Consider the following 20,391-nt stretch of genomic DNA (forward strand, 5'->3'; position numbering starts at 1 on the left):
TACAAGTTGTCTAATGCCTTGTCCTATTCCTTCCATATGTGTGTTTAGAGTCCTCATCTGCCGTTGCACAGACAGGATGGCCTTCCCCTGCATCCTCTGGATTATGACCATGCTCCCCTCAATGCCACAGAAGACACTGGGCCCCTCAACATGTGCTGGTACAATGCTTTCTCTGTGCCTGCGGCGTCTGTGACCAGTACGGGCAACCTCTGCAGTGGACTGCCGTGGTGCAGGGCTACCTTCACCTGTCATGGTTTGTGTGTCATCCCCCTCCACGTCACCTGCTGATAACTCCATTTGAACTAGTGGGGCAACTACATGCCTCCTGCTCTTTTGTGTCAGAGGCAGTAATGCAGGCAGTTCAGGTGAAGACAGTAGCAGAGGGGATCCAGAACGTTCTGGGGACGCATGCATTTGTGGAGCCATGTCTGTGTCTTGGGATGGTGGCTGTGTAGTTGGTGCACCTGTGTTCTCTATGACATTCCCTGCACTTGGTCCTGGATCCTGGCTGTCATCCCTCTCTGGTGCCGTGCCTTCCGTCTCCCTGGTGTGCTTGCGAGATGACTCGCGTGTGGACATATAAACGAACATTAGCTCAGTGCTACTGCCTCACAACCGCTACAATTACATTTTTCACACTTAAACACTTTACATGTTGCCTGCGCTTCATCATGTCTGACATGATTTGCCTGACTTTTTACTTGCTGTGCTGAATGACATGGTCTTTCATTTACTGACTACATGTCCCATGATGCATTGCTCCTGTATAGTGCAACCTCTACTGGACTGGGGTTAAGTATGGCACATGGGGAAAAGGGAAGGCTGATGGGGTGGGGGTGATTGCTGTGCATGCATCTTACCTTTTTTGGTTGCAGCTCTGGCTGAGCTGTCTGCATCTCCCAGTCCACAGACGCTCTCAGGTTCAATGGTGGACCCCCACCAGCTCCTCAAGGTCAGTCAGGGGGGGGGTGCACGGTTCTTCCCTCCTCCAGTTTTTTTTGCCTGTTTGTGGATTTCAGAAAGTTTTTTTCTTGGTCAGGCTCCTGAGGTCATACCACCTCTTCTTCAGGTCCTCTATGTCTCCTGGAGTCACTCCAACAGCATTAACCTTTGTTTGAATGTGCAGCCAAATCTTTCTCTTGGCAGATTCAGGCACAGTCAGGGACAGCTTGCCAAATAAAATCTGGTGTTCCTTCACCACCTCCTCCACAAGGACCTGTAGCTCCATGGAGCTTAATTTTAGTTTCCTCTTCCTCTCTGGCTGCTCCTTTTCACTGCTGCTTGCAATTTTCACAATTTAAAAGTGCAAAACTCTTTCTGTGGCTCCTGCACTCAGCTCAGCTCCAACTGCCTCTCCAGAACCTTCTAATTACTTGCAGCTGCCTGTGTAGCCACTTCCTGGTAGGGAGGGGGAGGGTGGTAGCACCTGATTGGCTGCCTGATTCAGTTTCAGTTTTACTTGCTTTCTGATTCGGTATTTATCGATTCGGTAAATTCCGAATGACAGATACCGAATTTTACAGAATCGGTAAAAAATACTGATTTTTTATCTACATAGCATTTACCGATTCTAAAATATCGAATCGGTAAAATCCGGTATTTTAGAGTCGGTAAATTACACTTACCTACATCGGGCCCTAAGTGTATTTAATGAAATTAGGACTTTCCATCATTGATACTGGGAACACCTGGATTTTGCAAGACTGGAGACTATCATTGTGCTATTTTAAAGCTGGTTATTAACAGAAGAAGCATGAACAATTGGTTTGTAATGGAAAGTTTTGAAAGTGGAAACTGAAAGCAATTAGCAGCTCTCAGAATGTTCTGTTATTGCAAACGCTTAGGAAGCCATGGCAGACCTAGAGGAATGACCCCATGAAACAGGTTCTATCAATTCTAGATTGTTTCATGGACCACGTAACCCATCTGGAAACAGGAGCAGAGGATACAGGACAATGAAGTTTCCTATAGTAAATAAGGATTTGAGGATCAAGCGTTCTGAGACAGATGTTCAAGCTTCCTATTCTTTAAGACATCTAGCTACACAGAGACTTGGCCACTCAGGTAAGGCAGGATAATCCACTGCTGTTAAAAATGTTTTGTACAGCAGGAGATTGAGAACAGAATTCTAGGAGAACACTGCCTAGCTGAAACATACATAAGATTGCGGTCTGAAACACAAAATCATGGTCATTTTTGCTAATAGACATATCAGAGAGAGATCGGGATTCTCAGGACAGGCTTTTAACCCAATAAAGACTATGTTACTATATTATAACATTTGATAATTCGACAAAGGAGGTTTACTTATCCTTATTCCTTTTTTAATAGTCAAATTAAGGGATACTCCCCCACAGGTTTCCCATCAACAAAGTGAGGTGCATAGAATGGTCAATCTACGTGTGTTCACTATTCTGCAAGATGTACATGAAGACGCTAGGTAGCTTAAGATAATTGCCACAATAGCGACAGAGCCACAGCATTTAATTTAACTTGTCATTGTGACCTGTAACATTTTAATAACACATTATTAGAGAATGCTCCAGCACCTCTGTATGCAGCTCCTGCGTCTCATAATGATGGCGACAAACAGAGAGAATCCATGGTAGAAGGTGGACACTATGACGCTTGCAGTCGGCAGCAAGCTTATAGAGACACAATGGTTTTACATACGTCTTTATGCAGCAGAAGAAGGCTGCACACTACTTCTACGCATAATCTGATTCAACAGCACAGCCACCGAGGGTGGCACACTGCTTTTATACAACATTTGATGCACTGTACAGACTTGGAGAAAGGCACACTGGTTTTACACAACATCAGACACAAAGTTGCAAACTTCAAACCAAGGTTTCTAAGGAAGAATGGATTATAAAAAAAAAATTGGAGAATTTTGGAAGTTGGTGAGAAGAATCTGTCACTATTCCCCTCTGTTTGAACTGAGGTCAGAACCTCAAGAACCCTCATAACAATGCTGGGGCAGTAGGTGTACGTACATCAGACCATTCGTCCTACTTATGGTAGGCATTCTGACCTACTTGCTTTTCTTCAGGAACATTATGTAAAGACTAACTGTCTGAAACAGAAAAAAACTAGGAAAAAATGACCCAGACTTCCTTGTAGAAAGTTCTCAGTGTATCAAGTACATCATTATTGATTTTACAAAAAGCAAAATCAAACTCTCACTTTAGGAGTAAAACAAAAATGTCTGTTGGTCACCAGTGTGAAATATGGCACTTAGCACACTTTAGGTGCTTTTGGAGGAGCTGCTGTTGCTCCTCTGAAGACACAGGGATAGCCAGATTGGTGGAGATCGCTAAATATGGTGCACAGTTGTCCAACGGGGTATTGGAAGCTGTTACGCCTGCTCCTCTGGCAGACCATGGACCACTTGTCAAACTATAAAGGAAAGGAACAGTCTTCAAATGTAACCCAAAATAGAAAAATCACTAAAGAAAGACGGGCTGGATTCAGGATATGGTGGACAGGGCACTCTAACAAAAATGCAACAAAACATTATACCAGCCACAACAACGGTCCTCCCACCGGTCCTCTTTATAGTTGGAGAGATTGTCAGCCTTTCATAGGAATTCCCACGGGGTCTGTTGATGGAAAACTTCTTCGAAGGAGAAAGGGCTCTCGAAGAAAACCCATCAGACAGTATTAGATATAGCAGAGCTATATAAGAACTTTAAAAAAAAGTACTTTTTGTATTTGACAAATTCATGTTTCAATCCCTGGTGTTGCACACTGCTTTCAAGTGCTCAACCTTCTGTGGTATTTTCATGGATTATTAACCAGAGTAGTGCCAGGATACAGACATGTTTTTAGCTTTCCTAAACAAATCAGGTATGGATTGGGTAGAACTGAATTATGTTACCAAAACAGGAGTGAAGCCCAGATCTCAGTATTACAGGTAGCACTTCTCTCTTCATTAACACAGAAGGAGAGGTAGTACCATCTCAAGCAAAGAACCGCCTCTCACTCTGAGAGAAGGCACACTGGCGAGAAAAGTCCACTCTGATTCCACCTGCACCAGAATCCCAGCTGAAAGCAGTCACACTATTGAGACTTGACCTCTCTATTGCCAAATAAACTAGGCTCCTTGCTGACATCACAAATTATCTTTAAAATTTAGGGAATAAATCACATTTAAGATCTCCTATACAATCAGCAGTCAAATACCATGAATTCAAATACATTTGTTGTTTTATTACATATCTAAAAACATACATTTCATATTAATATGTAAAATCTAGTCATCATTGTGTACATTTCATAGCCTCATGATTGTTTCTGCTGTATCATAATTTAGTTCATGTTAATGTTAAAGTAAATTGAGTTTGATCCTGGTACACACGTCTGTAGTGTGGTTTTTAAAGGCTCTTGGATGTCCATACATGGGTGGTGTTTGGATGTTTGGTTATGTATCATTCATACAGATTTATAAAGTATTGGGTTTCAAATGTATTATGCCACTGATGGCCATACAAACCACTTGTTCCTAAATATAATTTGTTCAGTTTTGAACTTGTGGTTGATAACGTGTAAGGAAAGTGAGTTTGACCCTGAAGCAAATCCCTGTAGTGTGTTGTGTATAAGGATGGGTGTACTGAAGAGCAGTCTCGTTCCTGTTCCTGACTGGCAGTGTGGTTGGGTGGTGGTCGTGGTGATGATGATGATGATGATGGTCGGCAGCAGGAAGAACTTCCCGGACTCCACTTTGTTAAAATGAACTCGGTGGAAAGCATTTGTTTCTACTATCTTTGGCTACTGAAGATGTAGCCTTTCTTCTGATGTACATATTATATCGAAGAACTCCTTCCTCTGGGCAAGGCTGGTCTATGAGAACACTGTGTATTTGGCAGCTACAGCAACATAAAAGCACCTTACAGGTCATTCAGAATGCTACGATCTAGTGTGTGTTCACTGATGTCTCCGCAGAATTGATAACATACTAAAGCTCTTCATATATTCCTGGCACTGTAATGGCGTTTCCCCTATGTGTGTTCGCTGATGATTTCTGAGATTTGAGGAATCACTAAAACTGCTTCCACATTCATTGCAATGGTATGGTTTTTCCCCAGTGTGTGTTCGAATATGTTTTTGTATGTCTGATGACCCACTAAAGCGCTTCACACATTCTCTGCAATGCTATGGTTTTTCTTCTGTGTGTGTTAGCTGATGTATTGTGAAGTTTGAAAACTGACTGAAGCTCTTCACACATTCAGTGCAATGATATGGTTTTTCCCCTGTGTGTGTTCGCAGATGTATTTTGAGGGTTGATAACCGACTGAAGCTCTTCACACATTCACTGCAATGGTATGGTTTTTCTCCTGTGTGTGTTCGCAGATGAGTCCTGAGAGTTGAGGAATCACAAAAAATACTTCCACATTCATTGCAATGGTATGGTTTTTCCCCAGTGTGTGTTCGCTGATGTATTTGGAGGTGTGCTAACAGACTGAAGCTCTTCACACATTCAGTGCAATGGTACGGTTTTTCCCCTGTGTGTGTTCGCTGATGTCTTTTGAGGTTTGGTAACTGACTGAAGCTCTTCACACAGTCAGTGCAATGGTATGGTTTTTCCCCTGTGTGTGTTCGCTGATGTCTTTGGAGTTGTGATGACAGACGGAAGCTCTTCACACATTCAGTGCAATGGTATGGTTTTTCTCCTGCGTGTGCTCGCTGATGATCTTTTAGGAGTGCTAACTGACTAAAGTTCTTCACACATTCATTGCAATTGCACGTTGCTTCTCCTGTGTGTGTTTGCTGATGGCGCTTTAGTAGTGATGACAAACCAAAGCTCTTGCTGCTTGTGAATGATTTCTCTTTCTTGGTTAATGTCTCTGGGTCAGGTTTATAATTATCTGCATCCCATGACTGGGTTTCCCGAGGAGCTAACATGGTTGATAAAGCACTTGTGTTACTCTCACATTCCTTGTATGTGTGTGGTATTTTGGATGGTTGATTTCAGATTTCACAATTAAATACAAGACTCACCAACTACACATATTATAATTGTGGAAAGTAAAGCTTCTTTGTAGGTGGTTATGTCTTTAGATTGAGGAATGGTTTTGCATGTTTATGAGTGAGGATTAGTCTTCCTTCTGGTCGAAGCAAATTGGGACAGTCTCAGAGACCCTCTTTCCTTTGCCCTTAGTTGTCTGGCTCCACTCCCTTGGGCTTTTCTCTTGCTCCTGTGGTTTGGCCTGGAAGAGTTTTCAATATACCTAGCGTGCTCAATGGTGGTCTGGCATCATCACAGGAAGCAGAGCAATGCTGTATCCACCTCATACCGAACACATTATCAAAGCTGGTGGTGGAGGCCTGTTAATACAGGAAGTGGTTTGTTAGTGTTGTTGCCTTAATTTTCTAGAGGTCATTTCTTAGTCCTGTTGCGTGGAGGTGCACAACTCAGTTTATCAGTTTATGTTGAGGTTTCTCAGTCTCTGACTGTGCAGATCTTTTCCTGAATATTGGAGCTCATTTTTTTTACCACTTTTTTCAGATTTGCACGATTACTGTCATTATTCACGATCATTTGTGCATTCAAGGCTGGTTTCCTATTGGATGTAAAGAGATTTAAAATCACTAAATGGAAATGTAAGAGTATGTGAATACACAATATTTAACTAGTTGTAAAATACATCTCGTCATGACCATTTATGAAAGTTACCAAGAGATATTTCACCATACACAGATACTTAACTAAATGTTCTACTGAACATGTAAATCTTACTTAATTCAGAAAAGGAAGTGATTTTTCAGTGTTCACAGAGTAACTTAGTACAGAAAGAGCACACATGGAGCGCCCACTTGCTAGAAGTACAGCTTTACAAAGACGCACATGGCTAAGATTTCATTTAAACAAGAAGGTTTTGTGTAAAAAGAGATGGATCGGGATGTGCTGCTGTCACTTCAGTTTCAGGAAGTGTATGACAACAGTAACCCTTTCAAGACTAAATGACAAAGAAAACTCTTCATGAAGTTTATAATAAATGTAACACTTCTGGAAGTATATAACAAAACTAACGCTCCAGGAAGTATATAATAAAGCTAATGTTCCAGGAAGTATATAATAAACGTAACGCTTCAGGAAGTATATAATAAAGCTAATGCTCCAGGAAGTATATAATAAACGTAATGCTTCAGGAAGTATATAACAAATGTAGCTCCATTCACACTCTTCTTGACAGTACTTCGCAGTTTACACTGGAGGAGCTGAAGTTCTAACTCCTGTCTTTACTTTTCTGTTTGTTAAGTTATTTTTGCCACATTCCTAGGGATGGTTAAAGCACTTGTTGGAAGATTGCACCATTTATTACAGTGATTCCATCACAACTAATAGTATACCTGCGATATCTCTGCTGCCAGTACGTGTCTGCTTTTTATCTTTTTCTGCCTTTACCGGGGTATCTGACTAAATGTCTTCCGTTTGGTTACAGCATGCTCCTCGGTCAGTGGATGGAGCATTGGCAGAGTAAGACAAGATGTCCATTGCTTGAGGGGGAGTGCAGCACTTACACCTCTGGATATTTCTTACATTCAGCTCCCTTATGGCTGCATACTCGCTCAGCAGGGTTCATTGACAGCTAAAGCAGGGGAGTGACACAATGAACACAGCAGACATCAGGTAATGAACTAATAGACAAATGCCATGATAGCGTAGAAGTATCAAAAGCATCTTTAGAGAAGCTCGCAGGGGACATAAAAACAGAGGAAGTGCACAGGTAGCTACATATGAGGTACAAACAGGGGAGGCGAACATGTAGGTACATGCTCCATTTTGGGTCTGTTTCAGGCTTTTACTGAGCTGGGAATTGGGGTGCACTGTATCTTAATCCTGCGGCTGATAAAGGCACTTGCTGCAAGGGTGTTACCACTTTGACCCTTTACAAGAGGGGAGCCGAGCCTTAGAAAGCACAACACATGAAGGCTGCCTGCCCTGAGGGGAAGGTGAGGGTCCGGGTGTCACAAAATATCAGCAAGGGACATAAAAGGATCCTAAGAAACACAGCGGCAGAGGGACAAAATCGTCAGCATAGATGGAGAAGAGCCGGGTCCTTCACTGTTTCCGGAACAGTAAGTGATTTGAATCATTCTAAGGTTAGGAGGCATAGAATTTCATCGGGTCGGAGCTAAGACATGGAATGAGAAACTTTCGTTCTGGCTCTCCTGTGACGAGGGATATGGGCCAGGTTTAGATTGGATGGAGCGTAGCGTTCTGAAGGGAATGTAAAGTTGCATCCAGGCAGCTAGGCTGGTTGCTCCTTAGAGCTCTGTTTTTTTAGTTAAGTTTTAAACAGTTGTCGTGCATACATTTGGTCAATGTGGATACACAGTTTTTAGACTTGACACAAAAGCCAGTCGACTCTGCCGACAGGGAAATAATTAGCTGAGTGTCATCAACATACAAAACTAGTGAGATATTCCAAAATATTTCACTACCTCTGCCAGAGGTCTGATGTAAATATTAACAAGCATTTGCAATGCAAAGCTATTGACGTTGTGGATGGCAATTATTTTTTACCTACACGTTTTATTTTTAGAGTGAATGTATGTAGTGTGCAAAATCCCTTCGAAAGGTCCTGCACTTCGTAATAAATATATTGAAAAAGACCCAAGGTGTGGATTGTGTCAACAAATGCTTGGCAAGTACCTCATGGGTGAAGTGTCGCCACACATGTACACCGTGGTGCTTTACTAATGAGAATCTCATTAATAAAAGTAGTGTTTACAGACTAACCAACGCGATCGGAGCATGTGAATCCGTTTCCCGGCTTCTCTTTCATTTTCTAGACTATTTGACTCACTCTTCTGCGTCTTGGTTATCCCCCAAACACTTGGAGGCAATGAGGTTTGCCAAGGGGATTGGGGCAGGGGGGTTTTGAGGGTACATGAAAATGTATTCATTGCCTAGTTGTCAAAGTTAGCCCGGTGCCATTACTTAAAAGTGTGCAGATATCATTAAGATTACTTTACTCGCATCTCTGAGAAAAATCGACATTATTTATACAAAATGCCAGAATGCGTGTCAGTTTTCACAGTGCTGGTTGATTAGTTTGATTGCATTCATTTTTGTATTTAATCTTTTACATAGCATCCTAAGTAGGTTACCTAACCCCAAAGCCCCAAGTTGTTAAATGACCCATATTAGGGAGTGTTTTACAGTTGAGCAAATGTTTCCAAATGTAATTTTGGTAGTGCCATGGAATGATCAGCCAATGAGGTACTCTATAAGCCGGTATTTAACGACAAGTTCAAAATGTTCAAAATGTACGGTATTGTGGCTGTTTGTTTGTACACAACCACCTCTCTGAATGTGTTTATTAACACAGAGCTCCATCTACCGGACATTGCTCACAGAGGAGCGACTAAAGCACAGAACAAAATGTATTCATTTATCCTGAGTGTGAAGGCACCCGGAAGGTTTAGGTGCCCGCCCTGAGAGACTAGGGATCCCTGCGCTTCTACAGACTCTACCGTGCTCCTCTGCAACAGCAGGGCACAGCTCAGAATCTGGTGCTTCTGCTAAGAATAGGTGAGGGGGATGAGGTTGGAGCATGCAGGAGTTTCCGGCAGATTTTCAGGTTATTGAAAGTGATGATTCTGGCGGGTGGCAAAGGAGTCTGACTTTGTCTGTTTGTCTGCACCAGTCTATTTCTCTACCATCTCCCTTCCTAGTTTCGTGCACACTGTCTCGAAGGATCATGCGCTGAATTTTGCAGAAGAGTGGGCTAAAGCCCTTGCGCCAGCTTTGTACAGTACACAATGTGGTTGGGATACATTTTCCCCACACCACGAGATTCCTTTACGGTCTATGCCACAGCCTCAACCTCAATATCCCATTGGACACGAAGCGAAGGCTTCCGTTGCGGAAATCCTTGAACAATTGGAATATCAGGGAGTGATTGAAACATGTGTGTCACCGATGAATAACTCTTTTTACTGTGACGAAGCCTGACGGATCGTATCGTTTGGTATTGGATTACCGGCATTTAAACTAGTATTGCCGTACCTGTGCAGTACAGAATACACACCGCTCTGCCTTAGTGGATAGTATTGTGCGTAAGCGGTTTAAAACCACGCTTGACATATCCAACGGTTTTTATGCCCACTATTTGGATGGTCTAAGTTCCCAAGGGACCAGTTTTACATGCGGCGGCGAACAAAAACAGTTCAAACGTTTACCAATGGGCTATAAGAATAGTCCAGGCGTATTTGCTGCCCGCATAGTCTCTCTCTTGGAGAGAGTAGACCCAGATGCGTGTTTGTATGTGGATGACATTTATCTCACAGACGATGAACTTTGGGTGCATCTGTGTCGCGTTGACTGCATAATTTGTAGTTTTGCAGACTTCGGCTACAAATCCAACTTTGCAAAGTCTCACATTGCAGAGTACACAGTGTTGTTCCTGGGCTACGAGCTCAACAATGAAGGACGAGGATTGGCTCCTCACTTCTTGGAGGAATGGGCACAACTGCGCGCTCCAACAACTCAGAAAAAATTACAGACTTTGCTGGGATCTTTGAATTTCGGGCGAACATACATTCCTTAATGTTCCCAGCGTATCAAGCCTTTCTATGCTTTGATACAGCCTACTTTTACCAAATCATGCTGGATGCCAGAACACTCAAGCTATTTTGCAATCTTTGCAGGCTGATCTGCTGGAATCTAAATTCTTACTGACTCGTGATAACCACACCAACCTGGTGATAAAAATCATCCCTGTGGCGGTGGGTTTCACATACCTGACTTTTAACGAAGGGGACACAGTACCTATTGCTTACAAGTCACACTTGTACACTTCGGCTGAAATGCAATTTTCCACTGTGGAGAAAGTTTTGACAGCAGTGCAGATGGTGATTCTTAAAGAACATGCTCTGTCGTAGAGAAAACGCATGTCGGTTGTTACCCCGTTTCCTGCGTTAGAGGCAGTTACGAAAGCTAGTGTACCAAATTCTAAATCTTTGCACCCTCGGTGGATACAATGGGCAGCATCATTGACATCTCCGGATGTCACCTTTATATTTGATGCCTCCTTACAGTCGCAGGAGTTTTTGCAATATGAATTCGTTCATCCTGAAAATTTGGCTATGCGGCCTCTGGAGGATTTCCTTTGCATCATATACACTGATGGTTCAGCGCAGGTTGCGCATGGGTCTAAGCACGCATATGTTTCCGCTTGCGCCATTGTGGTAGGTGCCATGGTGAATGATGAGTTCAAGTTCAGAGTTGTGCACACGCAGACTCTACGGCACTGCACCGCATAATTGGCAGAGTTTCGTGCTCTGATGCTTGCTTTGGAGTACGCTGATCCTAGTGTGACGACTCGTATTGTAAGTGATTCGTATTACTGTGTCCAGTCTTACAATGAAAACCTGTGCTTTTGCCTTCAGAATGATTTTCGTGATTCCAAGGGTAGCACAATAAAACATAAAATGATCTGGATCCGAGTGGCTGAGCTTAAGGAGCAGTTGCCACTCGTGTTTGTAATTCATACTCTTGGTCATCAGCGCGTGGGAGTCCACGCTGTTGGCAATTCGCTTGCCGATGAGGCAGCAAAATCAGCAGTATCGACATATTTGGTTGCAGCAGTTACATGTTCCAAAAGTAAGATTGATGATGATATCTTGGCAGCTGTTGCTGCAACTGAGAGAGGAGGTAAATATCCTAAGGGGTTCCCTTCGAAGTATTCATACCACTTAAGTCCCAAGAAGGCTCCTTACGTGAAAATACCTGATGTTGGAGAGAGATTGATTCCTGTAGGAGAGTAGGGTCTGCTATCCTATGGTCACCCCAAATTTTTGCTTTTTGCTTCACTGGTTTTCGACTACTGAGGCTGTGGGCCTGCTGATCAGACCCCCAGCCTGCTGTTCTCTCACTAAATTAATAATACATGTGCTATAGGCACATACCACAATTGGAAATGGACTCCTTGTCAGCCCCTGTATAATGCACTATAGGTGCCCAGGGCATAGGGGCCACCAAGGCCTACCAGGGGCTGCAGCATATCTTTTGCCACCCCTGGCTGGTTCTTAAATTGACACAACTGGCTGATCACTCAGCTGGGGTAAGGTGGTGCACTCACCCCTTACTTAGATATGGTATACCTATATCTAAACCTATATCTGGACACATATAAACCTGTGAGCCACTCCTATGGAAAGCCTCATCAATCCTGGAGGCAGAGTGCATGGTTTAATGTGAGATGGAGCTCTAGCATGAGCTGAGCCTGTCTGCAGCCGTCGGGAACAACTCCCTAAGCTGTTTCAGGATAAGGCCATACCATATACTCTTAAGTGCCTTATAATCCTCGCGGTTATATAGCAACTTTGGTTTGGCTTTATCAAAACATGTCGTGTAAGGTGTCATACGATTTGGAATACTATCCCCTCGCCAGTTCTGGCGACGGGGATAGCATTCCACCCCTCTAGAGGGGTAAGACATGTTACTTTACTTAAATGCGGTTAATTTCTAAAAAGGCCTTAGATCCACAAAATGGATGCCTCTGCCACAGACAAGAGTCTGACCCCCTGCATCTGACCGAAACTCAGCCAAATGGGGCCTGGACAAAGGGTTTCCTGTCGCAGGGGGGTGTTACCACCCTCCAGACAGGAGATAGTGGATTGTAGCAGGGAGGTTTGAAAGAAACCAGACACTGCTTGGGGCGCACAAGGCTGCCCCTTGCATAATCCGGCCAAACCGGTTCTGGGGCACTCCAGCCCTCGTGCCAGGGCGGCCTGGATCAAAGGAAAGGGGTGTATCCACCCCCTTCCTGGGTCCCACCCATAGGAGGGGACCTAGCAGGTAATCCAGCCCCCCAGATTCGAATAAGAGTGGGAGCAGTGCCAAGACACTTCAGATTATCCTGATGAAACATAAGAAACGAAACTCTGGACCCTTCGACATCCTACTCGACGTAGAAGCCCGAAGAATCTCCCTTGTGGTCAAGGAGTGACCACCCGAGGCAAACAGGCACCATCCAGCCATCGACGTCTGCTTTGTCGCAGTTCCCGCCGGAACTCGAGCGACAGAGATCGACGAGATCAAGCTTGCCTGCCTTCCAACAGCCCGATCCACAGTCCCTGCAGAGCTGAGACCCGTGGAGGCGACCGGAAGCGTGGGGCACGCCATCTTGAATTGACCACGAGACGCTGACCGTGCAGCCCACGAGTGACCCTCGAAGCTGTACACCGGGGTTTGAGAAGCCCCAACCCTGAGCCACTCTTGCACCGAAGTTCAGCCCTCCACACTCGACGAGTGCTGCGTGGGGCCCTTCTGCTCCATTTGGCTCAACGCGTTGGCCCGGTCACTTGCCAGCCGGCTAGTGGCCCCTGTGCCGACGAACTTTGAAATTCGACCTGTGAATCTGGTTGCTCCAGATCTGCACCAGCTCCCCTGAAAAGGAGCCCCCACTCTGACCCTCCTGGTTCGAGTGAGAAGCAATCTCCCGGTTCCGCGTGGATTGCTTTTGCCAAGTGTTGTTTGCTCCAATCTTGAAGCCGACAGCGCCGACGGCGAGAGCCTGCGTGGGACAGATCGTGACCCACTCCTGGACGTCGCAGATGCCCCAGAGCCCACGTGACAGCGGAGAGAAGCTCCTCGACGACCACCTGATTGCGCCCGACATTGCCTGGTTCCGTCCTGGTTCCACCCTGGTCACTGCTGAGTGACCCAGACTCTGTCCCCTCTGCTTTCAGGTACTTTTCGACTTGAGTCCACCCTTGGACTCCACCGGACACTTCTCTTTCACCCCGCCTGCAGCCCTTTCAGCTTCAAGCACCAAGAGCCTGCGTGACGAAACCCGACTCAACTTCGACCCTGTGCACCCGCTTCCTGTGGGTGAGGTAACTTTGCTCCGCCGGTGTTCCCACACGGGTACACATCTCTAGGGTCTGTGTCTTAAGTTTTGTTCCTCTAGGTTCAGCGGAAGTGTCCTTAAACTTTAACTTTATAACTTTACGCACCATTGGTTAACATTGGTGCATGCGTGCGCTTTCTGCACTGCACCCGAATCCCGCAGGCTTTTCCCGACTTCAGCACTGCTTGTCCTGACTGCTCCCAGCGATTCCCTAGGCCCTAGGCCTAACCACTGTTCGATTGGTATCTCTTATACCACTTGTTTAGTATATGGTTTGAGTGGCCCCCCGCCCTCATCCATAATTGTGCAACTTTGTATGTTTAAACTGTGCTTTTGATTTAACGCTTGTGCCCCTTTATTCATAAAGAATACTGGGGATTGTTTTTTTAGTAATAAATACATATATTTTTATAATATATACTTGTGTGGTGTCCTTTCATTTGATATTACAGGATTGTATGTGGTAAAACAGCTCGCTTAACACGACCTCTTAAGTTAAGCCTTTAGGCTGCTTAGTCAATGCTACCCCTAGGATAGCTTGTCTAATAAGGTTGACTTACAACCAGACACCATAAGGGATTGTTTGGTCTGATAACAGGTGGTTCCAGAATTGGAAACATCACCTATCAGGCCAACTTCTCACATTGGTGAGCAGCGGTGCGGATTTGAGCTTGCTGTTGTTTTACCATTGCAATCTTTTATCAAATTGAAAGATCACATCAAGTACCTCTAGGTACATATAAATCAAAAGCTTAGCATATTAAGTTCTACTGAACTTAGTAGTTGTAGATTAAAGGGATTAGCACACCCTGACTACAACTCACTAGCAAGGTACAGTAGGGAAACACTTAGTGTAGGTAGGTGCATCACTTACACCACACTAGAGTCATGTCTGACACAGGAAAAGCCTCAGGGTCTGCTCCTGTGACAGTTGACCTTACCCAGGCAACTTCCAGCTATGACAAATTAACCCGAAAGGACTTGATTGCCTTGTGCATCTCAAGAGGGTTAAAAAGGGGCAGAAGTCCCACCTGTCCTATCCTGATAGCCATTCTAGAACAGGATGACTTAGAGAAGGCGAATGAAGTTCCCTTAGAGTCAGGAGATGGAGTAAACCCCCCTGTAACTGATACCACTCCAGAGGAGGGAGAAGAAGAGGAGGAAGAGGAGGAGGAGGAGGACTGAGATGTAGAGGACCCAGAAAAACAGGATCAGAGGGGTAGCCATGTCCTAGTTGCCAGGCTTAACCAGGCCAACTTAGACCTACTGGGAAATGGAGAGGGCCAGCACCTCCCCAGATCCCCCCATATCATTCTCCCAGGCAACAGAAGAGTGAGATCTCCCTCAGGGGACTCTCATATTTCTAGTGCCTCAAGAGAATCTCAGAGAGGTATGACTGCCTCTCAGAAGATAGAGCATCGGGCCAGAATGAGGGCTGTCAAACTCCAAATAGAGAGGGAGGAGGTAGCCTTGGCTCAAGCTAGACTTGCCTTGGCAAGAGAGCGGAAATTGTGTGGCTTAGATGCCACTGGTGGCAGCAACATTCCTAGAGAAAAAGACAGGAGCTATGATAATAGAAACCTGACAAAAATTGTAGCCCCCTACAAGGAAGGGGATGACATCCACAAATGGATGACTGCTCTTGAGAGAGCCTGCATGGTACAGCAGGTTCCTCAGGATCAGTGGGCTGCAATTTTATGGTACTCCTTTTCTGAGAAAGGGAGGGACAGGCTCCTCACAGTTAGACCTGAGGATGCCAAAAACTACTCTGTCTTGAAGAGTGCTCTTATTGAAGGGTTTGGCCTAACCACTGAGCAATACAGGTTGTTGTTCAGAGACACCCAAAAAGCACAGACTCAAGACTGGACTGATTTCGTAGATTGTGCCACTAAGGCTCTGGAGGGTTGGTTGCAGGGAAGTAAAGTTTCAGACTATACAGGATTGTACAATCTTATCATGAGAGAACAGATCCTTAATAACTGTACAAACCAGCTGTTGCATCAATACCTTATTGACTCTGATCTGACCTCTCCCCAAGAATTGGGAAAGAAGGCAGACAAATGGGTCAGAACAAGGATTAAGCAGAAACCCCAGAACCAAGGTGGTGACCAGAAGAAAACAGACCAGAAGGGTGGAAATCAGAAAGATAAAGAAAAAGACCAGAAGTCTTCAGGCCCCCAAACTAATAATAAGGAGGGTGGTTCCCAAAATGGAAACAAGAAAAAGAAGAATAATGGCCCAAAGAAGCCTTGGTGTAATAACTGCAAATCAGTTTCACACTGGGGCAGTGAATGCATCAAGACAAATCCAGTCCCCACCACTGCAGCTCCTAAAGCAACTGCACCCCCTAGTACAGTCAGCAGTGGTGGAACACAGCCAAAGGGTGTAGTAGGGTTAACCCTGGGTACTGAAGTAGGATCTGGCCTAGTCAGAATCCCTACTCAGGCAGTTCTCCTATATGATGTGGACTTAACTTTGTCCACTACAGTCAGCCCCAGTAACCTGGGCAAATATAGGCAGACGCCTTTAATTAATGAGAAACTGGCTCAGGCCTACAGGGACACATGTGCCAGTGTCACAATGGTGACACCTGACTTTGTGGACCCTGGACAGATTGTACTAGGTGAAAGTTACCTAGTGACCAACGCCAGCAACTCCACTACTTCCCATAGTGTGGCAGTTGTGAACTTCTCCTGGGGAGGGGTAGATGGCCTAAAGAAAGTTGTTGTGAGTGCAGACCTCCCAGTAGACTGTCTGTTAGGCAATGATCTTGAAAGCTCAGTTTGGTCAGAAGTGGAGTACAGGACTCATGCAGGAATGCTAGGGATTTCAGCTCATGTCCTTGCAGTGACAAGGTCTCAGGCTAAGAAGTGCCTTCCTGAACCAGTGGTGGATCTTGGAACAATAGACCAACCACAACCCAAGAGAAGGAGCAAGAGAGGAAAGGCTGAGCCTTCCCCCTTGCCCCAGGTTGAGGATCAAGTTTCAGAGGAAACTGATTCTGCAGTCCAAGAGGAGACTGTCTCTGAGGAACTTGAACCTGACCAGGTTGAGTTTCTGGGGACAGGGGGACCCTCAAGGGCAGACCTGAGGCAGGCTCAATTAGATTGCCCTTCCCTTCAACCCCTCAGACAGCAGGCTGCTGCTGAGGCTGCTGGGGATGCCCAAGGTACCCATACTGTGTATTGGGATGATGGACTCCTTTACTCAGAGGCTAGAGACCCCAAGCCTGGTACAGCCAGGAGGTTGGTTATACCTCTGAAGTTTAGGGGCTTCCTCCTTACCTTGGCCCATGATATTCCCCTTGCAGGACACTTAGGCCAGAACAAGACGTGGGACAGGCTTGTCTCACACTTTCACTGGCCTCACATGTCAGAAAATGTCAAGGCCCTAAAAGGCATGATAAAAGGATTACCAGAGAAGCTCAGGCGGAAATGGGACATTCTTTTACCTTGCCTGCTCTTTGCTTACAGAGAGGTCCCACAGAAGGGGGTTGGCTACAGCCCTTTTGAACTTTTGTTTGGCCACCCTGTGAGGGGTCCATTGTGTTTGGTGAAGGAAGGATGGGAGTTACCTCTCAAAAAGCCTAAGCTAGACATAGTGGACTATGTACTTGGTCTCCGCTCCAGGATGGCTGAATACATGAAGAGAGCATCCAAAAACCTGGAGGCCAGCCAAGAATTACAAAAAGCTTGGCATGACCAAAAGGCTGTACTGGTAGAGTTCCAACCAGGACAGAAGGTGTGGGTACTGGAGCCAGTGGCCCCAGCAGCACTCCAGGACAAATGGAGTGGACCCTATCCTATCATTGAGAAAAAGGGAGAAGTCACCTACTTGGTTGACTTTGGAACCCCGAGGAGCCCTCACAGGGTGATCCATGTGAACCGTTTGAAAGCATTTGTGGACAGGGAGGACATGAGCTTGCTCATGGCCACAGATGGGGATCAGGAGGAAGAGAGTGACCCTCTCCCAGACCTGCTTTCCCAGAACCCTGATGATGGTTCAGTTGATGGAGTAGCCTTGGCGGGCAGCCTCACTGACCAGCAACAGATGGACTGCAGACAAGTTTTGCAAACCCACAGGCATTTGTTTTCACTCACACCCAGCCAGACTAACTGGTGTACCCATGTGGTGGACACTGGTGACAGTCTGCCTGTGAAGAATAAGATCTACAGGCAACCTGACCATGTCAGGGATTGCATCAAGGCTGAGGTGCAAAAGATGTTGGAGCTTGGAGTGATTGAGCCATCAGAGAGCCCATGGGCCAGCCCAGTAGTCCTTGTGCCAAAACCTCATACCCAAGATGGAAAGAGAGAAATGAGATTTTGCGTGGACTACAGGGGTCTCAATGCTGTCACTAGGACAGATGCTCACCCCATTCCAAGAGCAGATGAGCTCATTGACAGATTGGCTTCTGCCAAGTTTCTGAGCACATTTGATTTGACAGCTGGCTACTGGCAAATCAGACTAGCTGAGGAGTCAAAAGCCAAAACAGCATTCTCTACCCCTAGTGGACATTATCAGTTTGTGGTAATGCCCTTTGGTTTGAAGAATGCACCTGCCACTTTCCAAAGGTTGGTGAACCAAGTCCTTGCTGGGTTGGATGACTTTTGTGCAGCGTATCTAGACGATATTGCTGTCTTTAGCTCCACCTGGGAGGATCACCTGATCCACCTGAAGAAAGTTTTGGAGGCCCTGCAAAAGGCAGGCCTGACTATCAAGGCCACCAAGTGCCAGATAGGGCAGAGTAAGGTTGTATACTTGGGCCACCTAGTAGGTGGAGGTCAAGTTCAACCACTGGAGAGCAAAATCCAGACCATACAGGACTGGGCTCCTCCAGTTACCCAGACACAAGTCAGAGCCTTCTTGGGCCTGACTGGGTATTACAGAAAGTTTGTGAAGAACTATGGGTCTATAGTGACACCATTAAATGACTTGACATCCAAGAAGATGCCAAAAAAGGTTCAGTGGACAGTTAGCTGTCAAAAGGCATTTGATGACCTGAAGAAGGCCATGTGCTCTGCACCTATCCTGAAGAGTCCTGACTACTCCAAACAGTTCATTGTACAGACAGATGCTTCTGAGTTGGGGGTGGGAGCTGTGCTCTCACAACTTAATCAAGATGGTCAAGACCAGCCCATTGCTTTTATTAGCAGAAGGCTGACCCCTAGAGAGAAACGTTGGTCAGCCATTGAGAGGGAGGCCTTTGCTGTGGTTTGGGCCCTGAAGAAGTTGAGGTCCTACTTGTTTGGAACTCACTTCCTAGTTCAGACAGACCATAAGCCCCTCTTGTGGCTCAATCAGATGAAGGGTGAAAATCCCAAACTGCTCAGGTGGTCCATTTCCCTACAGGGGATGGACTTTACAGTGGAGCACCGCCCAGGGACTGACCATGGTAATGCAGATGGTCTCTCCAGGTACTTCCACTTAGAACATGAAGACTTATCTGGTCACGGTTAGTTTAATGTCCCTGCGTTTGGGGGGGGGGGGTTGTGTAGGAGAGTAGGGTCTGCTATCCTATGGTCACCCCAAATTTTTGCTTTTTGCTTCACTGGTTTTCGACTACTGAGGCTGTGGGCCTGCTGATCAGACCCCCAGCCTGCTGTTCTCTCACTAAATTAATAATACATGTGCTATAGGCACATACCACAATTGGAAATGGACTCCTTGTCAGCCCCTGTATAATGCACTATAGGTGCCCAGGGCATAGGGGCCACCAAGCCCTACCAGGGGCTGCAGCATATCTTTTGCCACCCCTGGCTTTATCAAAACATGTCGTGTAAGGTGTCATACGATTTGGAATACTATCCCCTCGCCAGTTCTGGCGACGGGGATAGCATTCCACCCCTCTAGAGGGGTAAGACATGTTACTTTACTTAAATGCGGTTAATTTCTAAAAAGGCCTTAGATCCACAAAATGGATGCCTCTGCCACAGACAAGAGTCTGACCCCCTGCAGCTGACCGAAACTCAGCCAAATGGGGCCTGGACAAAGGGTTTCCTGTCGCAGGGGGGTGTTACCACCCTCCAGACAGGAGATAGTGGATTGTAGCAGGGAGGTTTGAAAGAAACCAGACACTGCTTGGGGCGCACAAGGCTGCCCCTTGCATAATCCGGCCAAACCGGTTCTGGGGCACTCCAGCCCTCGTGCCAGGGTGGCCTGGATCAAAGGAAAGGGGTGTATCCACCCCCTTCCTGGGTCCCACCCATAGGAGGGGACCTAGCAGGTAATCCAGCCCCCCAGATTTGAATAAGAGTGGGAGCAGTGCCAAGACACTTCAGATTATCCTGATGAAACATAAGAAACGAAACTCTGGACCCTTCGACATCCTACTCGACGTAGAAGCCCGAAGAATCTCCCTTGTGGTCAAGGAGTGACCACCCTGTGCACACAGGCACCATCCAGCCATCGACGTCTGCTTTGTCGCAGTTCCCGCCGGAACTCAAGCAACAGAGATCGACGAGATCAAGCTTGCCTGCCTTCCAACAGCCCGATCCACAGTCCCTGCAGAGCTGAGACCCGTGGA

The 20,391-nt window shown here is 45.9% G+C and overlaps 1 protein-coding gene across 2 annotated transcripts in view; it reads right to left on the reverse strand.

The window, feature by feature from the left end:
- Nucleotides 1-4,191: 4,191 nt before the first annotated feature.
- LOC144754545 (uncharacterized) overlaps nt 4,192-20,391 on the reverse strand; it is a 69,236-nt gene continuing 53,036 nt past the window's right edge. For both annotated transcript variants that reach the window (XM_078642517.1, XM_078642609.1), the window contains exon 2: nt 4,192-6,563. In XM_078642517.1, coding sequence (XP_078498643.1) covers nt 5,155-5,904 — 750 coding nt within the window. In that variant the 5' untranslated portion in view covers nt 5,905-6,563 and the 3' untranslated portion in view covers nt 4,192-5,154. The remainder of the gene's footprint in view (nt 6,564-20,391) is intronic.

This window comes from Lissotriton helveticus, chromosome 1_1 (genome assembly GCF_964261635.1).
Source record: "Lissotriton helveticus chromosome 1_1, aLisHel1.1, whole genome shotgun sequence".
NCBI lineage: Eukaryota > Metazoa > Chordata > Amphibia > Caudata > Salamandridae > Lissotriton > Lissotriton helveticus.